Source organism: Eleginops maclovinus, chromosome 19 (assembly GCF_036324505.1).
Source record: "Eleginops maclovinus isolate JMC-PN-2008 ecotype Puerto Natales chromosome 19, JC_Emac_rtc_rv5, whole genome shotgun sequence".
NCBI lineage: Eukaryota > Metazoa > Chordata > Actinopteri > Perciformes > Eleginopidae > Eleginops > Eleginops maclovinus.
In genome coordinates, this window is record NC_086367.1 from 6003702 (window position 1) to 6027431 (window position 23730).

General features: G+C 39.1%; 1 protein-coding gene across 1 annotated transcript in view; it reads left to right on the plus strand.

Annotated features, from left to right (window-relative positions):
* Positions 1 to 9631: 9631 nt before the first annotated feature.
* Positions 9632 to 23730, plus strand: part of sntg2 (syntrophin, gamma 2) — an 81601-nt gene continuing 67502 nt past the window's right edge. Inside the window, exon 1 of the mRNA XM_063908206.1 lies at positions 9632 to 9952. Within this exon, the coding sequence (XP_063764276.1) occupies positions 9884 to 9952 (69 nt within the window). The 5' untranslated portion in view covers positions 9632 to 9883. The remainder of the gene's footprint in view (positions 9953 to 23730) is intronic.

A 23730-nucleotide genomic window follows, 5' to 3' on the forward strand; every position in this document is an offset into this window, starting at 1 on the left:
TTGTAAATTCCTCGGTAAAATAAGTATTTGGTCACCTACAAACAAGCAAGATTTTTGGCTCTCACAGACCTGTAACTTCTTCTTTAAGAGGCTCCTCTGTCCTCCACTCGTTACCTGTAATAATGGCACCTTTTTGAACTCGTTATCAGTATAAAAGACACCTGTCCACAACCTCAAACAGTCATACTCCAAACTCCACTATGGCCAAGACCAAAGAGCTGTCAAAGGAGACCAGAGACAACATTGTAGACCTGCACCAGGCTGGGAAAACTGAATCTGCAATAGGTAAGCAGCTTGGTGTGAAGAAATCAACTGTGGGAGCAATTATTAGAAAATGGAAGACATACAAGACCACTGCTAATCTCCCTCCATCTGGGGCTCCACGCAAGGTCTCATCCCGTGGGGTCAAAATGATCACAAGAACGGTGAGCAAAAATCCCAGAACCACACGGGGGGACCTAGTGAATGACCTGCAGAGAGCTGGGACCAAAGTAACAGAGGCTACCATCAGTAACACACTACGCCGCCAGGGACTTAAATCCTGCAGTTCCAGATGTGTCCCCCTGCTTAAGCCAGTACATGTCCAGGCCCGTCTGAAGTTTGCTAGAGGGCATTTGGATGATCCAGAAGAGGATTGGGAGAATGTCATATGGTCAGATGAAACCAAAATAGAACTTTTTGGTAAAAACTCAACTCGTCGTGTTTGGAGGAGAAAGAATGCAGAGTTGCATCCAAAGAACACCATACCTACTGTGAAGCATGGGGGTGGAAACATCATGCTTTGGGGCTGTTTTTCTGCAAAGGGACCAGGACGACTGATCCGTGGAAAGGAAAGAATGAATGGGGCCATGTATCGTGAGATTTTGAGTGAAAACCTCCTTCCATCAGCAAGGGCACTGAAGATGAAGCGTGGCTGGGTCTTTCAGCATGACAATGATCCCAAACACACCGCCAGGGCAACGAAGGAGTGGCTTCGTAAGAAGCATTTCAAGGTCCTGGAGTGGCCTAGCCAGTCTCCAGATCTCAACCCCATAGAAAATCTTTGGAGGGAGTTGAAAGTCTGAGTTGCCCAGCGACAGCCCCAAAACAGCACTGCTTTAGAGGAGATCTGCATGGAGGAATGGGCCAAAATACCAGCAACAGTGTGAAACCTTGTGAAGACTTACAGAAAACGTTTGACCTCTGTCATTGCCAACAAAGGGTATATAACAAAGTATTGAGATGAACTTTTGTTATTGACCAAATACTTATTTTCCACAATCATTTGAAAATAAGTTCATTAACAATCAGACAATGTGATTTCCTGGATTTTATTTCTCATTCTGTCTCTCATAGTTGAGGTATACCTATGATAAAAATGACAGGCCTCTCTCATCTTTTTAAATGGGAGAACTTGCACAATTGGTGGCTGACTAAATACTTTAGTCAGCCACCAATTGTACATATACTGCTGTACATATACAGCAGTGTACATATACTGCCCCACTGTACATATACTGCTTTGAAGAAATTGGACTTTGACCATATCGACATTGGAGATGCTCCGTTGACATTGGTAACCCATTTAGTTTACTTTTTACCAATTCCAGCCAAGGTACCCTCAGGTTGCTTTAAAATCTTGGTGCATTAACCTTCATTGGCACAAGTTGATTCTATTCTTTTATGAGCATCATCAATCAAATAAATACAAAAAATGCAAAACTAACTTTACATCTCAGCACATTAGCTGTAACAGTGTTGACCTCCCTATACCCTTTTATTTTTGATTAATTCATCCAGACTGCTGGGTGAGTTTAACATATCCAAAGGCACAACATGAACTTAAGATTTGTCTGCTGTCTCGCAGCCTGTTCAGTGACCCACTCTTATTCAGATTTATGGAAACCAGGATGTGAAGTGTTTCACTATTTGCATTTAATGCCTTGCAGGCTAATCATCCCTATTTAAGGGGTGGTGAAATACTGACATGAATGTACGTGACTTTGAATATAACGTCAATCACCTTTTTGGTTAATATTATTTGAGTTGTTTTGTCTATTGGGTTCAGTCAGTACCTAACTCCTGTAGGTACACAATGCAACTTCTATCATTTTGAGAGAGCAAATTCCCCCTAAAAACTCAGGTGATGGTTCAGTCTTACTGTTTTTAGACCTTAGTGCAGCATTCTAGAATTGGTCATGAAATTTTAATGGACTCACTTAAGCACTGAGGTGTGTATCAGGCTCAGCACTGAGCTGTCTCAGATCCCATCTTCCTGAAAGACCTTTGTCTGATTCCATCTCGTGGAGGCACACAGCTCCTAAAAAGTCCCACAGAGCTCAATTCCACATCACCTCATAGAACAAGCTCCCCCTCAGAAATCAGTAAAGTAAAACTGTATGACATTCAATTGGTTTGTAGAAATATAGTGATGATGTACTGTCATTGTACAACACATGGTTGTCCAATGAAATGAATTAATAGAACGTATTTAAGAAAAACATTCTGAAAATAACATAGCAAAAAAAGGGAAGTATTTTTTGTGTTCAATTGTGGAGGACGAGTTGTAGACCCAGAAATGACTTAGCATTTTAACTGTTCTTGGCTACCTCCTCTCAAAGTGAATAGTTTGTTGAATGAGCTTTTGGTTAGATTCCCAAAATAAGTTTATAGACTTTCTTGTTTGTTTTACGAAATAAAATATGTCACTAAATGACCCCACTGTTGAACGTCTGAAGCTGTGACGTGTCTTAAAAACAGTGGTTGGTCATTACTAAATGTTATCACGTCATACATTAGCCTCCTTTAGCTTAGCGGTGGTGAGGTGAAGTCATGCACCCGTCATGTAGTTAGCTTCCTTTTTTTATTATAAAAGTGGTGTTAATGCCTAGAGATTATCCTGCTGAACAAAACGTGTAAGTAACAAAGAGTGATTATTTTCTGCAATATTCCAAAAACCAATGGAAAAGCTCTATTGCTTTCTGTCGAGGGAGCCCTTGCGATGCTGACTTTTGGGTCAGCCTACATAAATAAGTCATGGCTGCACCACTGCATTGTCCTAATATCCTGGTGACTCTGCAGGTACCTCTTCTCACCAGAACTAATCAGGCCTGTTAGACGGTCACCAGTGATGTATGCTGCAGAGCCCTTCTGTCCTGCGCTGTGCAAAACACCTGCCAGTTTGCATTGTTTCCAGTCAGGATGCTTTCTATTGATCATCTGTAAGGTAACAAGATTTTTGCCTTCTTTGTTTTCACAGTTCTTTGTGAGATCTGTGAAGTGGTTTTTGATTCCCAGGAACTTTAAACTGTTCTCTTGCTTCACCTCAGATTCATAAATGTTGACAGGAGTCTGTGTCTACTCCTTCCTTTCTAATATCATCGTCCTTTCCTGACATTGATCTGAAAGTTATTCTCTGAGCACTCTGGTAGGTTGTCGATTTCTTCTTTAAAATCCAGTCTCTTATCGAAGTGTCATTCACTTAGGTTATTCAGAAACACAAAACCACAGTATAGAAGATGATTAAAACCACATGAGAAATGTAAGGTTAGCATCTATTTTTAAATGTTATTTTAATAAGTTGAGACTTTGAGTCAAAGTGCTGCCTTTTTTCTTTTAATGTTGACTTTAAACCAAGAACTGAAATGCATTTTTCACAAGTGGCCCCAAGCCTCTTCTGTATATCAGTCAAACAGACAGCATCCATACAGCTATACTATAACTAATATATATCCTTGAAACAAACGTATTAAGGTTTCATTTTTTTGTTAACTTTAGAACAGGAGATTTAAAGGTAATCTCTTAAATATGTGATAAAAATGTATTCAAGGCACCGTCATTTAAAATTGTCTTTTGAGGATAAACGGTTTAAATTAATTGACAACTTTACTGATCAGTGTTTGTATTTTTCTTATTTTATTCAAGCTTTCCGGCAGAACTGGCAGATTTCCATTTTATCTTTTATAATTTATATATTTACAGCATTGTATTTTACAAAAGTAATAACAAGTACCATCCCCCATAATCCCTCAGATCCCCTTCAGCTGGTTACCTATCCTCCCCCCAAGTCCAAAGTACCCAGCTTCTGAGACAGAGCCTTTTCTGTGGCAGCTCCCAGGCTCTTGAATGTGTCAGCTCACAAGATCTCTGTGAGTCCAAGTGCCTCAAGGTATTCCAGTCCCGCCTCCAACTCATCTCTTCTCATCTCGTCTACTCTTAGCCCCCCCAATCCATGCCCGTTGATTGTGTTTGTTTGTGATTATTTGTTTGTTTGCCCCCCACCCCCAACCCTCCATTATATTGTAAAAAGCGACTTTCAGTCCCAGAAGACACTATAAAAATATATAGATTATTATTGTTATCTTTCTTAGGGCTCAAAATGACCAAATTATTCAAATTATTTCCAGGTTATAACTTCATTTTGACATCGTGTAGAAGAAAAAGGTTTAAAATCAACATTTTGACAAGATGTACGTATAGCACAAAACAAGATAACATGAGTACACCAAAGTCAATAGAAATCTTTTTGGGATGTAGCCTACTTCAGCTTCTAATGCATGGGAGGTTGTTATGATATACAGTATGCTTTTGATATTAGTTTTTGGTGTAATTGAATAGTTTAGGCTGAAAAGAGACACAAAAAAAGGACAAACGACAGATATTGAGGACGTCACACAACAAAAGGTCCCGGTGAAGATTAGTATTTAGAGCATCATGAGTTCACGGTTGCGTTTTGGCAGACAGAATCAGCAGGAAGCCACTCAATCCATCTGTGCACACAAAAACACATCAATAATGGAACAAATGGGAAGTGGGGAGATGATTTCTACTGTCAGCGTCAGTTTTAGGATACTAACGGCTGCCATATGTTGGAGACGTGTTTTACAGTTGTGTCAAATAAATAATTCCAGACTCTGAACAATGAAAAGGTTTGCCTTTTTTTTTATCAGCGACTGAAGTATACAGCAATGTCCAACTACTCTTCACAAAAGAGTTAACTCAGTATCAAAGAAGGGAGAGTTTGGAAGGATTCTGTTGCAATATCAGATAGTGTAATGACTAGATGTGTAGCCTCAGCAGCATGGCTCTGTGTGCAATACTGTGCAACTGTGAAACACACGGTATACCCATAAGTCTTCAACTGTAGCCTACATGTGTGTGGTGCTTTTTAATAATTGGTAGCATTCTACCGCACAACACTTTTATGATAAACAAACTCGTAAAAACACATAATAAAACAGATTCATGTTTAAAACCTGCTTGGGTGGCACTAATGTTTGCTAATTTGTTTCTCTGATAACTTCAGATCAAGACGGCCCATGACTAAAATCGCCTGGTGAAAATATGTAGTTTTAAAAGACCAAGATCTAAAATGCGCATCTGAACAGTTTGGCTCAAAACTGGATAACAAGTCATTCTATGGCCAAGCTCCCTGGATGTTTTAGTTTGCAGTTGGTAAACGAAGGTACCACAAACTTTATGTCAGTCACGTGAAGCCATTGGGCGTTTTCCCACTTTTTCCTGGATCGAAGGCGGGGCTTAAGGAAAACTCAAGTGTGCATTTTCTATGTACGGACATCCCTGATGATCCTGTTTTCTTTGTTTCAGATAGGCTGGCTATTTTGGCTTCATTCGCCTCAGAGCAACTTTCAAAGGAATGAACGGAGCCCAGCCTCCAACGCTGTATCCAGTTCTCATCGACCCATTGAAATTGCCAGGATCTTGGTTTTCGTTTTTAAAGTTTTCTTCCCCTTGATTAAAAATGCTCTGGGTTTGCACGTTTCTGGAAAGATTTTTGATCATGCAAGAACTCAACCCCACCCCAAAAAATATAACGGGTGTAGTGTTTTTGAGATATTTCACTGCGGGAATGTAAAACATGTTATCTAGAATTTCTTGCTTTACCAAAGTATTCAATGAATTTGTGCGATTAGAACTGTCTGGACAAAGTGATGATTCATCCCAAATATGGTCATTTTCAGCCATCACAAAAAGGCTTCTAGAGCTTTAAGGACCACATGTCTAACTTCCAAGGTTGTATGCATACAAATCAGTGAAGAAATTTAAAATGAGAATATTTAAAGCCTTTATAAATTATGTAATGGCTAGGTCGATGATTAAATTAAGAGTGCATTATCAGATAAGACTGTGTGGTAACTTGATAAATGTTGTAGCAGAGAGACACACAACACTAAAAGTGGAAAGGTTGAACTTTTGAGGAACGCTGGCCCTGTTATTGTCAGCAGAGGATTACAGTCTGATGAGTTTTCAATTTGAAAGGAAAAAGGTTGTACAGTACAAGAAAGAGAAGCTGAACCAATTTACAGCCGCGCACTTAATACCAAGCGAAGAATTGGGCCACACGAAGGCTGTGCTAAAGATATGAGAGGATTAAAACAGAAGTTTCACCTATATTCAACACGTGAAAGTTCAATCAGTCCCACAATTCTGGAAATTGTTCATAACCAGACTTAAAAGGCTGAGAAATGCATGACCTGTCAAGAGTTTTCTTCAACTCCTTTGTCTTAAAGAATAGTTTAAAAGTGGCCTCTGCAAGATATTCCCAGTTCAGCACCTCTCTAAAAAGAAGAAGAAAAGTAAACCACCAACAATGATTTCTGAATGAGGATACTCTGGAGAAAACTACTTCGACAACAACTATTATTTTCAACACCAGAAATAGGCCTTGAAAGGGAATCTTGTATGGAAAACACGACCACCGAAAAGTGAGCTATTTTAGATATAATATCAGAGGCAGGAAAGTCACTTTGAAGCTTTTACACAAGGTTTTCAAAGCCTCACAGAAGTTAAAGATGCAAGAGAGAGATCCAGAGCGATACTTTCTCAGCCCAGAGAAGGGCCGACAGAGCTTTAAAAATAACTGATTGATGGTCGGACATATTGAAGGCTAATCCTTTCCACACTGAAGAGCTGAGACCAGATGCTAGAACTGCATCACTAGAATGTAATTCCCCACCTTCATAATGACAGATTTCTGAAAGATTCTTTTCATAATAAAAGGATTCGGCTCCTGCAATGATTGGGTGCAAAAAAACCATCTTACCTTATGAAAATTTGAGCTAACTAGAAATAACCCCAGAGTTCTCCAAGGTAAAATGATGGTTTTCGTCAGGTGGTTTTGCAGACAGTGTAGGTAACGGCTTTAGTTCCCCGTCAGAGGAGACTATCTGACAGCATGATCAAGTATTATAGAATATAGAACACTATATAATTCCTCCACAGAAGTACATTGCTGAAGTTCCTGCAGGTACTCTGTTTCTACAAACTGAGAGTGTGCTGACCATCGACTGGAGATAGACAGTAAAGACACAAGCCTGGAAGAATACTTTATATAACCCCACTTTAAACAAACAACCCAGCTATCTGCGTCCTTCCTACCTGATGGTGGAATGAGAGCATAGTTTGAAGAAACAGAGGGTTTTATTTCTATGAGTTAATCTACGAGTAGATTTAAATCAGAAAAGGAAAACATTATCATCAGAAGGTAGAGCTTCTTTTTTGTCAGTATTTTTGACATTAATTCAAATGAGTCTCTAACAATATTGCTATTAAGATACATTTGAAAACAACTCCTAAGCGAACATCAGGAGTTAGACAAATTGTAAGCTAGTTAACCAGCTAAATGTTGTATTAAACATTATGGCTCTGATTGGTATATTCCAACAGCGCTCCCAGCTTACGTGCAGTCCAGTTTTTGAGCTACTTTTAGAGTGACGATTTATGAACGCACCCTTAATTGTTCTGGTAGCTTATCAGTTGAGTTCCTGTTAATTGTGGGGTTCTGTACAGTAACACCAAGGACACTGACACAATTTAAGTATGTTTTAAATGGGTATGTTTTTTTTTAACACCAAAAGGGTGGTGCAGCAATGACGTATTTGTGTAGGTTTGCATCTCAACGGCTCCCTCGAGAAAAAGCAATGGGATTTTTCCATTGGATTTTAGAATATATCAGAAAATAAGCTCTGTGGCTAACACACATTTATGACTCTTAACACGTTTTGTTCAGCAGGATAATTCTCGACATATAAACACCACTTTGTGATTGTTGAAGCATGTTTTCATGACACAGAAGCTTCGGACTGAAAGTCTATTGAGCTTGTTCTAACCCTAGACCTTATTGCAGACTTCTAACCAAAGACATGTTTAAAAATCGATTGACTTCAAGACAAGGGAACCAGAAGTTGTAAAATGCTATGTCTTTGCAGGGTTTTAGGACTCAGGATTAATGCACCACTGGCTTTTTTTTTTTTTTTGCCACAAAATAGAATAACAGATTGATACCAACCTCAAAGTATGCAAAATATAAAGCTGCTGGTTACTAAGCTAAGCAAACAGACCTTGAAAGGAATGCATTGAAATAAGTACTTGCACTGTTTGTGTGTTACCATAGAAGCCTTATTTTTCTTTCTGAAGATAGGTCAGCTTTGAGCACTGCAGTACTATTAATGACCTGTACTACAGACAGTAAGTTGAAAAGGCTTTTTTCCCCAGACACATTGTTTTGCCTGAAGCATTATAAAGATGTGTTTTAAATTAGCTGCTTTATTTAGGGATGTTATAAAGTTTGGTTGGTAAAGCTTGTATTTTTCTTGCTTTGACTTTTGAACTTTCTGTCAAACTCCAATTCTGTTTGTACTTAGCGGCTCTGCTCTGCCTCTAGAAATATTTATTAGACTCAAACTCAAGGCCTCATTCTGAATTCCACAGGGCCTACTATATTTTCCAACAATACGGTAAAATGATCAATTTTGCAGAAATCTATAACAGCGTTAATACATCATCTCATCAGATTTCACAGAGACATATCGAGCGGATGCCAGTCATTGAAGTTTGAAGCCACACGAGCCTTCCTAACAATCAAGCTCTCTGATGATACCTTTTCATATTGTGATGATAGAGCTGTGCTGTACAGAGCGCACTGTAGCTGTCCATCATTGTACTCGCACAGTTGCACACAAAGCTCTAATCCTGATCATTAAAAAATAGCAGGCAGAAGTGTGTCACAGATTATAGGCTTGCAATCATACAAAGTAAAAGCCTTCTCTCAGGTACTGTGTGCACTCAGGGTGTTTGAGAAGCTCTATTTTTAACCTCTATTGCTCCTGACAGACTGATGGTTATTGGACGGGGTATAAGCTGCCTGTAGCACTAAAATCCAGAGTAAATCTGGTTCTGATTCTGAAAGCACTGATTTCGACCTAGCTATGAGGAGTTAGTGATTGGCTCTCAAAATCATCTTCCAACCATCTCTAGAAAAATGAGCACTGCTCCTGATCACAGAAATGAATTTGAGTCAGTATGAAGATTTAACATGCTCGGGGAAGCTGGCACAGAGTTCTATCTGTGTATAGATCTTCATGTTGTTGTTTTGTATTTTGGTGATACCAGAGGCAGTGGTGGCTCCACAACGAATTGTACTGATTTTTGACACAGCCCACCACTAATTGGAGATTCACAAATTGGGAATATTGTGTCACCAGAATATATAATATCGTTCACAATATAAGCGTTGAGCATTTAAACCCCAGTGAATGGGTTAACTGTGCTTTGACGCAGGAATGGTTAATAGGACAGGCAGCAGGTGGAGAGCCATGCAGACTGATGAGCAGCAGCACAGGAGCCGCTGTGTGCCGACACTTAGGGCTGAGCCGTGGACAGATAAGCAACAATTGCCGACACTTATTTGTCCCTGCAGCAGGCTAAATTATTGTAATTTCAGGATATAGGCACCTTAGAAAAGCCTCGGGCTAATAACAGGAATGTTTTCTTCGTCTGTCTCCGTGGTTGAACGGGACGCCGGCGAGTAACAGCCAATTGCTGGGTAAATGACTTGAGGCACTCTCGTCGAAGTCAGCGGACAGAGAAAGCGGTTTTATGGGAAATGAATGTGACCGGGAAACAGCAACCTGAGCTGAACGAGCGACCCGCCATCCTTTTGGTTCCAACTTCGGCAAGTAAACCTATTCATTTAATCAACTTAAATCACTCTGCAGGTCGACCTACTCCCATGAGATATGCTAAGTGTAGGGGCACCGTTAAAAAGAGTGAATGCTCTGTTTTACCTTTGAAGGGCTCCAGACTACATTTAAAAAAACGAGTATTTAGTGGTTCATTGCTTCTAATGCTTCTGGAATAAAGAAGGATTTGAAACCAAACTATTTTCCAATTAAACAGCAGTAATCGAACCTTTCGGCATGCATTTAACACACTACGGTGCTTGTAATTAAACAATCGTATAACTTTTACCAATAACATTTCTCAGTTCTCCATCGTGCAAATAGAGTGGTGGTTCAGGGCGGGAGCGACTGATATGCGTTGCTACACGTTTGGAACAAATTTCGTTAAAATACGGCAGTGCTTCGTTAAATATTGTATATAACGTGTATGCCGAATCTACCACAATACTATGTTGATTTATCAAAGCGCTTTTGTTCGCTGTACACGGCATTTTATTTGACCCGTAAGCAAATTCACATTAAACTTCTGGATATGTTAATGTAGGCTGGTGTGACGTTCCTCCCTAATGCTGAAACGGCGCGTTTTGGTGTATTTTTACATCAGTTTCGGTTTAAAAGGTTACCATATTCTTGCTATACATACACTCAAACACTAGAGTATCTTAACTATTTTAACTTGACTCATAACTTAATATTGTCGACGATATTGGACGACACATTTTTATATATATTTTTTAAAATAACATCCATCGTTTTTTGTACTGTATTATCAAAATGTCAGTTATAATAATTCGCAGAAATAGTGTTGAAGGCTGGTTGTGTAATTGTAGACTGGCACTACTTGTGCATAATAAGGCTATATTATGAATGTTTTATTATTACCATTATTTTATTTTGTCAGTTCTCAAGTGTTTCATGTTTAATTGGGCATTGTGGTTAGGCTACTTGAATAAGAAAATACATGATTTTGACCTTTTTTAATTCATATTATATCAGCTGCTTAAACTGTCACATATGTGCATTTCAGAAAGGGAAAATTACACATTTCAGCTTAGAACTACACTTAGTTGTTTATCTTGTCTGCCAGTGTGCATCTTTCTGTAGGTCTACACCTTGCATTGGTTTTCTGTAACTGTCAGTCATATATTTGTCAACTTTTTTCTTTAATCCTTATTGGTTTGATACAAGCCATCATTTGCATTGTGTTTTTCAGCTGTCAGCCTGTTATTTCCTCCACTGGAGTCGACACTTTGCAACTTTAATATCATCCGTCCCTGAAGTGCTGCTTTGTTGGCACTTTATGTTCACCAAGCATTTTGCTTTAAAATCGGATACCTGAGTCTCCAGGGGCACAAGCTTAATTCAGTTTGGAGTGTGCGCAGTTTTCACACATTTCCCCATTCTCCCCTACCACTAACTGATTGATACATTTAAACAGGGAGGAGAGTTTTCCTGGTAAAATATGCCATGTCTCACACAAAAACAGTAACATTTTCAAAGCTTTCAAATCATATTACATATTTGCAGAGGTGGGCAAAGTACTTTACTTAAAGGTCCCCTATTATGGAAAATGCACTTTTTAATATCTTTTACACATAAATATGTGTCCCCTGTGTGCAAGTAGACAGAAAATACAACCCTCTCTCTTTTTCTCCTTACCCACATCTCTAAAAATGGGGGTACAAACGAGGTGCTCCAGATTTGCCGTCCTTATGACGTAATAAAGGAAAATGTGGGCCAGCTTTACATTGATTCCCTGGCAACATCCCGCCAAAGTGACACGTCCCAACTTATCGTACTCGTCCAATATGCAGTCAGCAAGCTAAAACTCCTCCCGCAGCTGTTTTGGAAGAAATCAGTGTGTGTTTACATTAGCCAGCATCACTAACACTCAAAGCTAACGCTGTACTGGAGAGGCTATGAGTAATATAAAAGGCAGTGTCCTTATGGTAAACCCTGCGAGAGAAGTCGTTTGAGCTCCATACTGTTTCAGAAATAATGCTTGATGCATTGGAACATAATATGACATTTAATCACTGCAGCATTTACCTGAGTTTCTTCTCCTGGTAGACTCTCTTCAGAAGAGAGGTCATGATGCTCCAAAGGGGGCGTGGCCAGCTTCAGGTCAGCTCAAATTTAAAGCTGGAGTCACAGAATCAGCACTTCAGGAACAGGGCTGAAATAGAGGGGGATGAGGCATGCTACAATGGGTGATCTGTTTGGTATTTTGAGCAAAACACTTCACAGACAAGTTTTGTATAGATATGGCCCTACAATATAGTGTTCACATATAGCATAATAGGAGACTTTTAAGTAGAAGTACCAGAGTGTAAGAATACTACTCAAGTAAAACTACAGAAGCGTGAGCATCAAAATATACTTAAAGTACCAAAAGTAAAAGTAGTCATTATGCAAATTGTTCCATTTCAGAATAATATATGTGATGTTTTGTAAGTATTGATGCATTTGTGTTATCAAAGCTGGTAAAGGTGTAGCTAGTTTTAATAACTTTGTATACTGCATGGTAGCTTGTGCATTTACTCCAGGTGTAACTAAAGTCTGATTTAGGTGTTGATTTTATATTTTACTTTATTAATCCATACCTGCAAAGTAACTAAATGTACAACATAAATGTAGTGGCGTAAAAGTATACAATTTACCTCTGAATTGTATTGGAGTGGAAGTACATAAAATGTAGCATAAAATGGAAATACTCAGTACAAAAAATTGTACAGTACTTGAGTACAATTTACTTAGTTACTTCCAACCTCTGCATATTGTGATCACCTCGTGCGCAGTTTAAGGGTGTACATCTCTGACTTGATTGTGCTTCTACAGTAACTAAACTCCGGATCTAGCAGGTCCTTAAACAGCTGTAATCAGAAAAGACTTGATAGTAGCCTTCAATCAAAGCTGCTCTTTAGAAATCTGTCTCTTTGAATACACGCAGATACACCAAGAATAGTTCAGTAATTGGCGACCACTGATAAATGAGATTAAAGGGCTGTAGAGGCCTACTTTCCCTTACTTGACCACAGTAAACTGGGTACATATCAATGAATACGAGATGTCTCGGTTGATTAAGTGTGTATACTGATCAATTTGAGGATGTTCTTTTTATTTGGAGGTAAATAATCAAAGGTTTGTGTTGAAATTTGGTTGTTTTTATGGAATTTTAATAGTTTTCAAGGTACAGTTGACTGGTCGAAACCCAAGGAGAAAGGTCTGTGTCTACAGTATGTGCATGAGTCTGTGTTTGAATTGAATGTCAGGGTATATTAGTGCTGTGATGGACAGGCGGTGTTTGCAGGGTGTTTACCTGCCTCCCTGCGTTATGAGCAACTACATCCTCGTCTTGGTTCAAGCTGTATTTTTCTCATATGACAACTTTAAACTGCACTGTGTAAATTTCTGTAGTCATAATTCTCTCCTGGATTGTAAATCCATGACAAAATGTGTGTGTGTTTGTCTGTGTGTGTGTCCTTGTTAAGTTCTTAGTAACAGCTCGATGGTTTTAAACGTGTGATTTACTTAATTTGTTTGCAGCACTCAAACTTAATATATGTCTTGGCAAAAATGTTGTTTACTTACTTACTGATTTAGTGGAGCGACTGTGGCTCAGGGGGATAAATGGGCGTGTACCTGTCAGTGGTTCAATCTCCAGCCCCTGCAGTCAACACAATGACGTGTCCTTGAGCAAGATAGCTAACCTCAAATGTCTCCTGCAGGCATGTAGTCAATGGTATCGAGTAAAGTTGTCACCATACATGATTATGATTTTAAACCCTATTCAATTAATTTTCACTACTTGATTAAATTGGGTTTGTGTTCTTTTGAGGTTACTTTTAATATGACATGGGACGTTTCTATTTTTAAGATTTGAGATTGATAAAGGGGTCAATATTGGGCTATTTATTACTATTAGTTTGGTTTATTGCTCTTAATTGGTCAAATTTGGCAACACTGATGGAACCCGTTTTAATTTAGAATCGAGCCCTGCTTTGAAAACAAAGTACGTTGACCAAGATCTGCAACTTGTTCATTGTTAGTTGGATTCCAGTTGGGGTGTCATTAGAACTGATTTTTCAGTACCTAGTCAATAGCAACACTCTGTAAATGTAACATAGTCATTTTTCCACAGATGTGCAGGTACTGCTTTCTGATCCATAAAGCACAAAATTCTGGCAGTGCGCCCTGGATCACATGTTTCCTCCTCTGCTACCACCCTCCCTAACAGCTGTTTGCTGTGGACACATTCACACCTTTCTCTTTCGCTCTACAAAACCTGTATTCACAAACTTCACTTTTTGTGATCATTTATTCAGTAAACTCGCTATTGATTCTTCCAGGAGACACAGCCTATTTTTTTCCTGATAATGCTACATTCATGCTCAATAAATCTGTGTTGAAATTGGTGGATTACCAGTTTACGTTAGCCTATGATAAAGTGCATTCAGGTGAAATACAGTAAAAATGTGTATTCTGCCAAGGTGAAATATAACATTCAGGAGTCCAATGGCGGTGTTTCCGGAGAGAACTTTGGGATTGTAGCCGTTGCAGTCCATTTACATACACAAAAACCTATTCAACACACTACAGGAGAGTTAACCCCCCAAAAGACATAATAGGGCCTCTTTTGTCCTACATTTCCCATGTGTAGATCCTGAGAACTAAACATGACAACTTCCTCTGAGCAAATACACCAAACAAGAGTGATGCAGTGAGGATGTACTTTTCTTTGCTGACCCTTGACTAAAAGCAATGGGATATTTCCATACAATTTTGGAATATTAAATAAAATAAGTCAAAGGCAAACACACATACTGTATAGGATACTTACACTCTTTTGTTCAGCAGGATAATCTCCAAAAATAACCCCACTTTCATGACTTTGAAACGTAAATTCAATCGGCAGAAGTAAAAAGCTAACGTTGACGTTGCTTGACTTCGCATCACCACTGCTAAGCTAAAGCCTCACTTGTTAGCAACCACCATTTAAATAACACATAGAAGCAAAGTTCATCACCAGTGGGGTATTTACTAACATATTTGATGTTGTGGAAAACACTTTAAAATCTCTGGAGCTTGTATTAACCACAGAGCTTATTTCAGGGATATAACCCAAAACATTGAACTTGCCAACGAGGGGAACCGAGCGCTAACTCGCATCTTGTTTCAGGACTCATTCCTGCATCATTCTAAACACTAAAATGATGGAAAATGATTGTTTACACACAGCCTTAGATTGCACTACATGTTAGTGATTTGTTTGTTTGTTGGTCAACACTACCTTTTACAGAGGGAACAAGGGTAACCCAAACCATGATCACAAATGCTACTGAATACAGTGTGATGCAGTGATGTATAATTAACAGACTTATTCCCTTTCAAAAGGCAAGAAAATAAGTGACATATAATGTTGTATAGAATGTCCGGCCCCCTGCAGTCACACCCCGGAGAATGTCTCTTGGCAGGAGCGGCGGACACATAATTATACCCCAGTGAAGTGTGAAAGACGGTGTTTTTTTCCTTCAGGAAGTCAGTCATTATTTAACCAAATCATTCCTGTATGACCATGAACACGTATCCTCTTTACCTTTTACCAGAGCTACTAAGGTTATTGTTGACATTATATCATCAAACTGAAATATCTGAAAGTCAAGTTTAAAGAAAAAAGGTTATTTTCAGTTTTTAAATACTTTTTATAGAAGATGTTCAATCACCCTCCTGCCATTGGAGTTATTCCTTCAAAATGAATGGTGGTGCTAATATTAAGTGTTGTTCAACTGGAAACATTTCATGCTTATGCTAAATCGACTGTTTCGTAACACTCTGCCAATCTTTATAGAGATATCATTTCCCCAAAGTTTCCCTTTAATTATTTTAAGGAATATGAACTAACGACTGGAACTAGAGGAACCCATGAGAGACGTGAAGTGGGCCAAAGGCCACACTCCTGTGTTATATCATAAATTAGTCTTTCTTAAAGCGTATAATTAGTCCCTGTAGGAAGTGCAAAGATACATATATAATACAGTATTATGCACAGTCGTATTCCATAATTCAACTTCATATCCCGGCTGTGATTAAAGTCTTTATTAGGTGGTATTTTAATTTTTAAAAATGTCAACAGGATATGTTGTGTCATAAATCCCGATGCATCAAAACATGTTGCGCTGTCACTGTTTGGAACCTTTCTGGAATATGTTTCCTTGGCAAATAAAAGGAAACTCGTCTTCTGCATTATTAATACCCACAGCGTTTCATTAGCATTCTTATTTAGATTCCAGGCAGGAAGCTTATGCATTTTAATGTACCTATTCGTTTCCAAGTGAGATATAAAGAACTCTGCCATGTCCCTAAACCAGCTTAAAGTAGATTGTTGTGGACATTTCTTTACCACTTAAGGCAACTGCACTTGAAAAGCAGTACTTTGTTTTTTTTCTGGCTGTCTAAGTGGGTTTTGTCCTTTTAGAATGGAAATCAAAGAATGGAAATATTCACAGTCCCAGATTAGTTCTTCAAAAACTACATTCACCCCAAATTACCCCTCCCATTGTGCCAAAATAAGACATCCAATCCCCACTCATACATAACTCTGTTACTGCACTGTGGATTTTGTTATCTAGAGTAAAAAATAGGCCTATACCCTCGAATCAAAAAAGGAAAACATTTTGAAAATGTACGGCCCATACTAGTTGGAGCTCCCTTCATTTTGTCATTCATGTCTTCCTGCTTATAAAGCCACCTGCAATAATCTCACACATGTAGGACAAATTTGGGGATACTTGTGCGGCCGTGCTGCTATTTGAGCAGCACAGCTCTGCGAGACGAGCCTATTCAAACAATGAAGGCACAATAGAGAGGAAATGCATCAAGTGGCTTTGATTCCCCGCGGAGTCGCTGTGAGTAGAAGATTGAACTGGAATGATTGCGGGACATATAACATCACATTTCTGTGAGCTCTGTGCATAAGAGGACAGCTCCATTCTGGCGACTGTTTATAGACCTTCCAGAATATCGACACACGGAGCGGTACATCATACAGTGGATTGACTGTCGCATAGGGAAATTACCTATTTAAAGCATAAAAGGTCATTTACAGAGCCATTTTAAACTGGATTTTTCATATAGAAACATCAAACAACCATGTCTGCCACAAAGAACTGCACTCCCACATTATTACACTTATCTGCTTCCAGCGAGTCCTTTCTTTACACTGATCAGCCGTAACATTATGTCCACTGACAGGTGAAGTGAAGAACATTTGATTATCTAGTTAGACTGGCCCCTGTCAGTGGGGGGGGGGATATGTTAGGCAGCAAGTGAACACTTTTTCCTTAAAGTTGGTGTTGTGGGCAGGAAAAATGGGTAAGCGTAAGGATGTGAACAACTTTGACCAACGGCAAATTGTGATGTCTAGACAACTGGGTCAGAGCATCTCCAAGCTGCAGCTCTTGTGGGGTGTTCCCGGGCGACAGGGTTAAAGGCTCATTGATGCGCATTGGGAGCGAAGGCTGGCCCGTGTGGTCCGATCCAACAGAACAACTACTGTAGCTCAAATTGCTGAAAAGTTAATGCTGGTTCTGTTAGAAAGGTGTCTGAACATATAGGACTGCAGACCGGCCCTGCCACACTGCAGAAATGGTTTGAGGAACAACAAGTTCAAGGTGTTCACTTGGCCTCTAAATTTCCCAGATCTCAATCCATCGAGCATCTGTGGGATGTGCTGGATAAACAAGTCTGATCCATGGAGGCTCCACCGCACAAATTAAATGACTAAAAGGATCTGCTGCTAATGTCTTGGTGCCAGACACCCCAGCACACCTTCAGAGGTCTAGTGGAGTCCATGCCTCGACGGGTCAGGGCTGTTTTGGCTGAACAAGGGGAAGCTACACAATATTAGGTGGGTGGTCATAAAGTAATGGCTGATCGGTGTAGATTTCTGATCTCTGGATTCAGTGACCTCCAAAATTATTGGCACCCTTCCCTTTTAGTAAAAATAAGCAAAACAAGATGCAAAGACTCTTTATTGTTTTCCTCATATTTCATTCAAAAATATTAACAAAAATCAAATCCTTTCACTGAAGTAAAATTTAAAAGAAAGAAAATGTGCACTTTAAATAAATATTTCTCTCCAAAACATGTGTGCCACAACTATTGGCACCCCTAGAAAAAAACATTGCTTTCAGTTAACGACAAACTAAAGCGTCAACAGTTTGCCAAACGTAACTGGGACTTTGAATGCATCAGGGTTATATGGTCAGATGAGCCCAAAATAGAGCTTTTTGATGACAAACGTCATAGGTGGGTTTGGCAAAGACAGAAAGATAGCCATACAGAAAAGCACCTCGTACCCACTGTGAAGTATGCTGGTGGATCTTTGATGTGGTGGGGCTGTTTTTCTTCCAAAGGCCCTAGACATCTTGTTAGGATACATGGTATCATGGACTCTATCAAATACCAGCAGATAATAAATGAAAACCTGACAGCCTCTGCTCGGAAGCTTAAGATGGGCCATGGTTGGACCTTCCAGCAGGACCACGATCTGAAGCACACCTCCAAATCTACTCGAAAATGGTTTACTGACCACAGAAAAAAGACTTTGCCACGGCCACCACAGACCCCAAACCTAAGTCCCATTGAAAATGTGTGGGAGGAGCTGAAGAGGAGAGTCCTCAAGCGTCAACCTCAGAATCTGAAGGATCTGGAGACATTCTGTGTGGAAGAACGGTCTCAGATCTCGTGCCATGTGTTCATCAACCTCATCAGGCATTACAGGAGGACACTCAGAGCTGTAATCCTGGCTAAAGGAGGCTGCAAAAAATATAAAATGAATGGGTGCCAATAATTGTGGCACACATGTTTTGCAGAAAAATATTTATTTAAAGTCAACTTTATTATTTATTTTCTATAACTTCAGTAAAAACGTTAGATTTTTGTTAATATTTTGAAAAACAATAAAGACATTTTTTCAACTTGTTTTGTTTTTCACCAAAGGGGTGCCAGTAATTCTGGAGGGCACTGTGTAATGCTCAATCAGTGTTTCCCCTTGGATTTTTTTTCCAATAGTTGAGTGTTTCGTGGATCCATTGAAACGCAAATTGCTAGAGACAAATATTCACAAAGTTTTAGATGTAGACTTGTATAAATAAAATCAACTACATTGACTTCATCATGAGCATTATAGTTTTTCTTTATGTAAACAGTACTTCTTGTAGGGTCCAACACTAAATATATTTACTGTGCCACAGTCTGCTGCAGGATGACCCAGCATGTCTGAGTCATTATCTCTTGCTGTTTTCAAAAAGTACATCAACAGCTTGTGCACACATGCTGCGGCATAAATGAATATAATCCATCACTGTAAATTAGATGACTCTTTCTTGTATATCTCATGAAAACAAAACTTTATAAATAAGTTTGCATTGCTATTTGACGAGTAACAGAATGCGAAGAAGGTAATGGAAGGAATTGATAATTGCTCCACCATGTGGGAGCCTTATTAGCAGCTTGATAAAGCCATGTTTGACCAAATTACCAAAGTTTTCTCTTTCTATAATAAGTTATGGTCATCAGTGAGGCTTTATAATTTGGCTGTTTTCAAATGGTTTGTCGCTGCCTGTCAACATTGCATATTGGTATTTTAACTAAGGAGGTAACTTTGGCACAATTTCCAAAACGTGCAGATTTGCAACTTTTTAAATGTGCTTATTGGCAAAAATACAAGCTCATAGCTGGCAAAATGCTTGCTTGCAGTTTTTCTGTAAGAGCCTGACTATCAATTACTGCAAATAAATGAGAATATCCATATATTTCTGATAGGTTTAAATAATGCAACTACTTTTTAATATCTAGCTCCACGTTGTAGCATTCTGCTTAGGCTTATCCCATGCTCATTCTCATTCATAAATTGACATGCGTGTGTAACTGTGAAACTCTAGCTATAGCTATAGCTATTATACTGCTTACACAACTCTAGAATTAATTGACCCGAAAAACTGGATTTTTATTTTCTTCCTCTTCTGTGTTTAAAAAAAATAAATTTGATTACCTTTTTAAAGGATCCAGATGGAAGTGTTCAGCTTCAAGGTTCAAATTGGGATACCTGTCAACATTATCCACATCCAGTTCTTGTTGTACATACAGCTCATTAAACATAAGGCTGCTCATTAGTTGCCAACATGAAAAAAACTATGAATCAGCCATTTGCTCAGTTTTCAAATGTAACTTGATGGTGTTTATTAGCATTTTAGTTGTAAAATGTTAAAGGGTCATACCAGAGGCTTAAGGGAATTATATTTTGAGGGAAATGATTGGACGGGAGTCATTACTAAGGTGCTGTTTCCAACAATGACAGGTCATTTATTTAGTGGATTATTTCAACAAAATAGATACACCAAAATATTCTGTGAGTTGTTCCTTCTTAGTTGGCTAATGTAAATGTTCAAGCAAATATTTCAGATGAAGAACAAATTAACTTCTATAACGTATCAATATTTAAACACATCCATTGGGATCTCCAGTATTCGGAAATGTGCTTAGACAGTGTGTCGGAAACATTTAATCAACATTTAATAATGTATGCTGCTGCTTTCACTTACAGATTGTAGCTACAAGATGTGAATTAGGCTGCCACTGAACATTTTATACCTTCGACAATAAAAGTGAATTACGCATCTAAATGGAATGTTCTAGGTTTAGTCATTTTCAACTTTATGCAACTGCAAATGAATAAAGTTCTCGTAAGATTTGATAAGGGATTTGAAATGATTCTGATTGAACACTACAGGAGCCTAACCCATTTCCTCAAGACAAGATTCAAGTTATGGTTATAGAAATGTTTAAAAAGGTCCCCTGTTATACTCTTTTTTTACAACGATTTCTTATAGCTCTCAGATATATAAGAAACATGTCAAGTGTTTGGCTGGGAATACCAAACAGATCTGTAGCATGCCGTATACCCCTCTGTTTCAGCACAAACAAAAAGGGCTGATTCTGTGTCTGTTGCTTTAAATGCTAGTGAGCTGCTGCTGGCTACGCCCCTCAGAAGTGATTGGTTAAAAAAACAATGGTGCTCTAGGAGGAGATTCCGGTGATACGGTGGGTGGGCGTTACCTTCGTTGGTCAGCTCATTTTCAGACAGGTTTTTTATTTAGATGGATCAGGACAAAAAAAAAAAGAAAGAATCTGAAACTTTCCGAATCTTTTAACACAGAGGGGACATTTATGTATAAAATACATGAAAAGGTTTATTTTGCATAATAGGCTAAGAGATATGGACAATGACACTACAGCTAACTCCTAGGTAAAGCGTACGCTAATATTTGATACGAATGGCTGCAAACACCACATTTTTGCACCTTGCACTTATGATTCAGTGAGCATACACACTGATTCTTTTCCATGTAGATTGTGCCAAGCCAAGAAACATCTCACTCTGATTTACTTCGTTCACTTCTGAAAAGTGTACGTTACCCCCTCCCTATGAAACCACAACTGTGATCCCTTGGTAAAAACACTTTAAACAGGTGAGACAGTTTGCGGCCGCTGTCTCACACAATTTGGAGGTGCTATAGTCTCCAAAAACATGACACATCTCTCCCACCTTGTTTTTTGCTACCTGAATGATGAAGACTTAGGCAAGAAAAGCTTCTGTGGGCTGTTGTTCTGCTTAAGGCCGATACATGAAATATTGAAAAGGGCACAATAGAAACACAGTAAACTTTTTAAACACTGTCATTTTAAAATGAATTATTACATGTTAAAATTAATTGAGATTCCCGAATGCAATTGCTTTTTGGGCCATAATTGTGTCTCATTTATTTATATTGCTTCAGAATAGATGCATTTAGCTCGGATAGCTGAATCTTTGATGACCACAAGATCCTATCTAAGGGCCTGTTGCCACTGTTATTTCAAGAGAAAAGCAGTGAAAAGTGTCCTGTTGTGATAATTGTCTTGCGTTGGAGTTGTGACATTTGTGCAGCCTGTTGTGAACAATTATATCTGATCTAGAGTCATACTTTGCTTTAAAAAAATAATGAGACAGTGATGTGTTAATAAGAAGAGATTCTTGTTAAACAATTTTTTTGTTTATCAAGAGAATATGTCATGTAATGAAACAGGTATCACAGTTGCTGAAATCAATGACTAACATAAAAGGAGCTCACAACCAAAGCTTTTTGTTTGTTGAAACAGAGTAAGGGGGATGTGAGACATGACACCTTTAAGTGTAAAGTTAATGGGAAGATGGAAGCGCTTTGCCCAGGTTAATGCAAGCTGAGAAAAGACCTATCCGTGAAAGTAAAACAGTTTCCAACGAAAGGAAGAGTGTTGTACTTATTCTGAGGATACATTCAGACTACTGAATAAACATAAAGTGTTACGCACAGGAGAGCAAAAAAAAACAACTCTGTGACTTTTGACATACAGTGGGGCAAAAAAGTATTTAGTCAGCCACCAATTGTGCAAGTTCTCCCATTTAAAAAGATGAGAGAGGCCTGTAATTTTTATCATAGGTATACCTCAACTATGAGAGACAGAATGAGAAAAAAAATCCAGAAATCACATTGTAGGATTTTTAATGAATTAATTTTCAAATGATTGAGGAAAATAAGTATTTGGTCAATAACAAAAGTTCATCTCAATACTTTGTTATATACCCTTTGTTGGCAATGACAGAGGTCAAACGTTTTCTGTAAGTCTTCACAAGGTTTTCACACACTGTTGCTGGTATTTTGGCCCATTCCTCCATGCAGATCTCCTCTAAAGCAGTGATGTTTTGGGGCTGTCGCTGGGCAACACGGACTTTCAACTCCCTCCAAAGATTTTCTATGGGGTTGAGATCTGGAGACTGGCTAGGCCACTCCAGGACCTTGAAATGCTTCTTACGAAGCCACTCTTCGTTGCCCTGGCGGTATGTTTGGGATCATTGTCATGCTGAAAGACCCAGCCACGCTTCATCTTCAGTGCCCTTGCTGATGGAAGGAGGTTTTCACTCAAAATCTCACGATACATGGCCCCATTCATTCTTTCCTTTCCACGGATCAGTCGTCCTGGTCCCTTTGCAGAAAAACAGCCCCAAAGCTTGATGTTTCCACCCCCATGCTTCACAGTAGGTATGGTGTTCTTTGGATGCAACTCTGCATTCTTTCTCCTCCAAACACGACGAGTTGAGTTTTTACCAAAAAGTTCTATTTTGGTTTCATCTGACCATATGACAATCTCCCAATCCTCTTCTGGATCATCCAAATGCCCTCTAGCAAACTTCAGACGGGCCTGGACATGTACTGGCTTAAGCAGGGGGACACGTCTGGAACTGCAGGACTTAAGTCCCTGGCGGCGTAGTGTGTTACTGATGGTAGCCTCTGTTACTTTGGTCCCAGCTCTCTGCAGGTCATTCACTAGGTCCCCCCGTGTGGTTCTGGGATTTTTGCTCACCGTTGTTGTGATCATTCTGACCCCACGGGGTGAGATCTTGCGTGGAGCCCCAGATCGAGGGAGATTAGCAGTGGTCTTGCATGTCTTCCATTTTCTAATAGTTGCTCCCACAGTTGATTTCTTCACACCAAGCTGCTTACCTATTGCAGATTCGGTTTTCCCAGCCTGGTGCAGGTCTACAATTTAGTCTCTGGTCTCCTTTGACAGCTCTGTGGTCTTGGCCATAGTGGAGTTTGGAGTATGATTGCTGAGGTTGTGGACAGGTGTCTTTTATACTGATAACGACTTCAAAAAGGTGCCATTAATACAGGTAACGAGTGGAGGACAG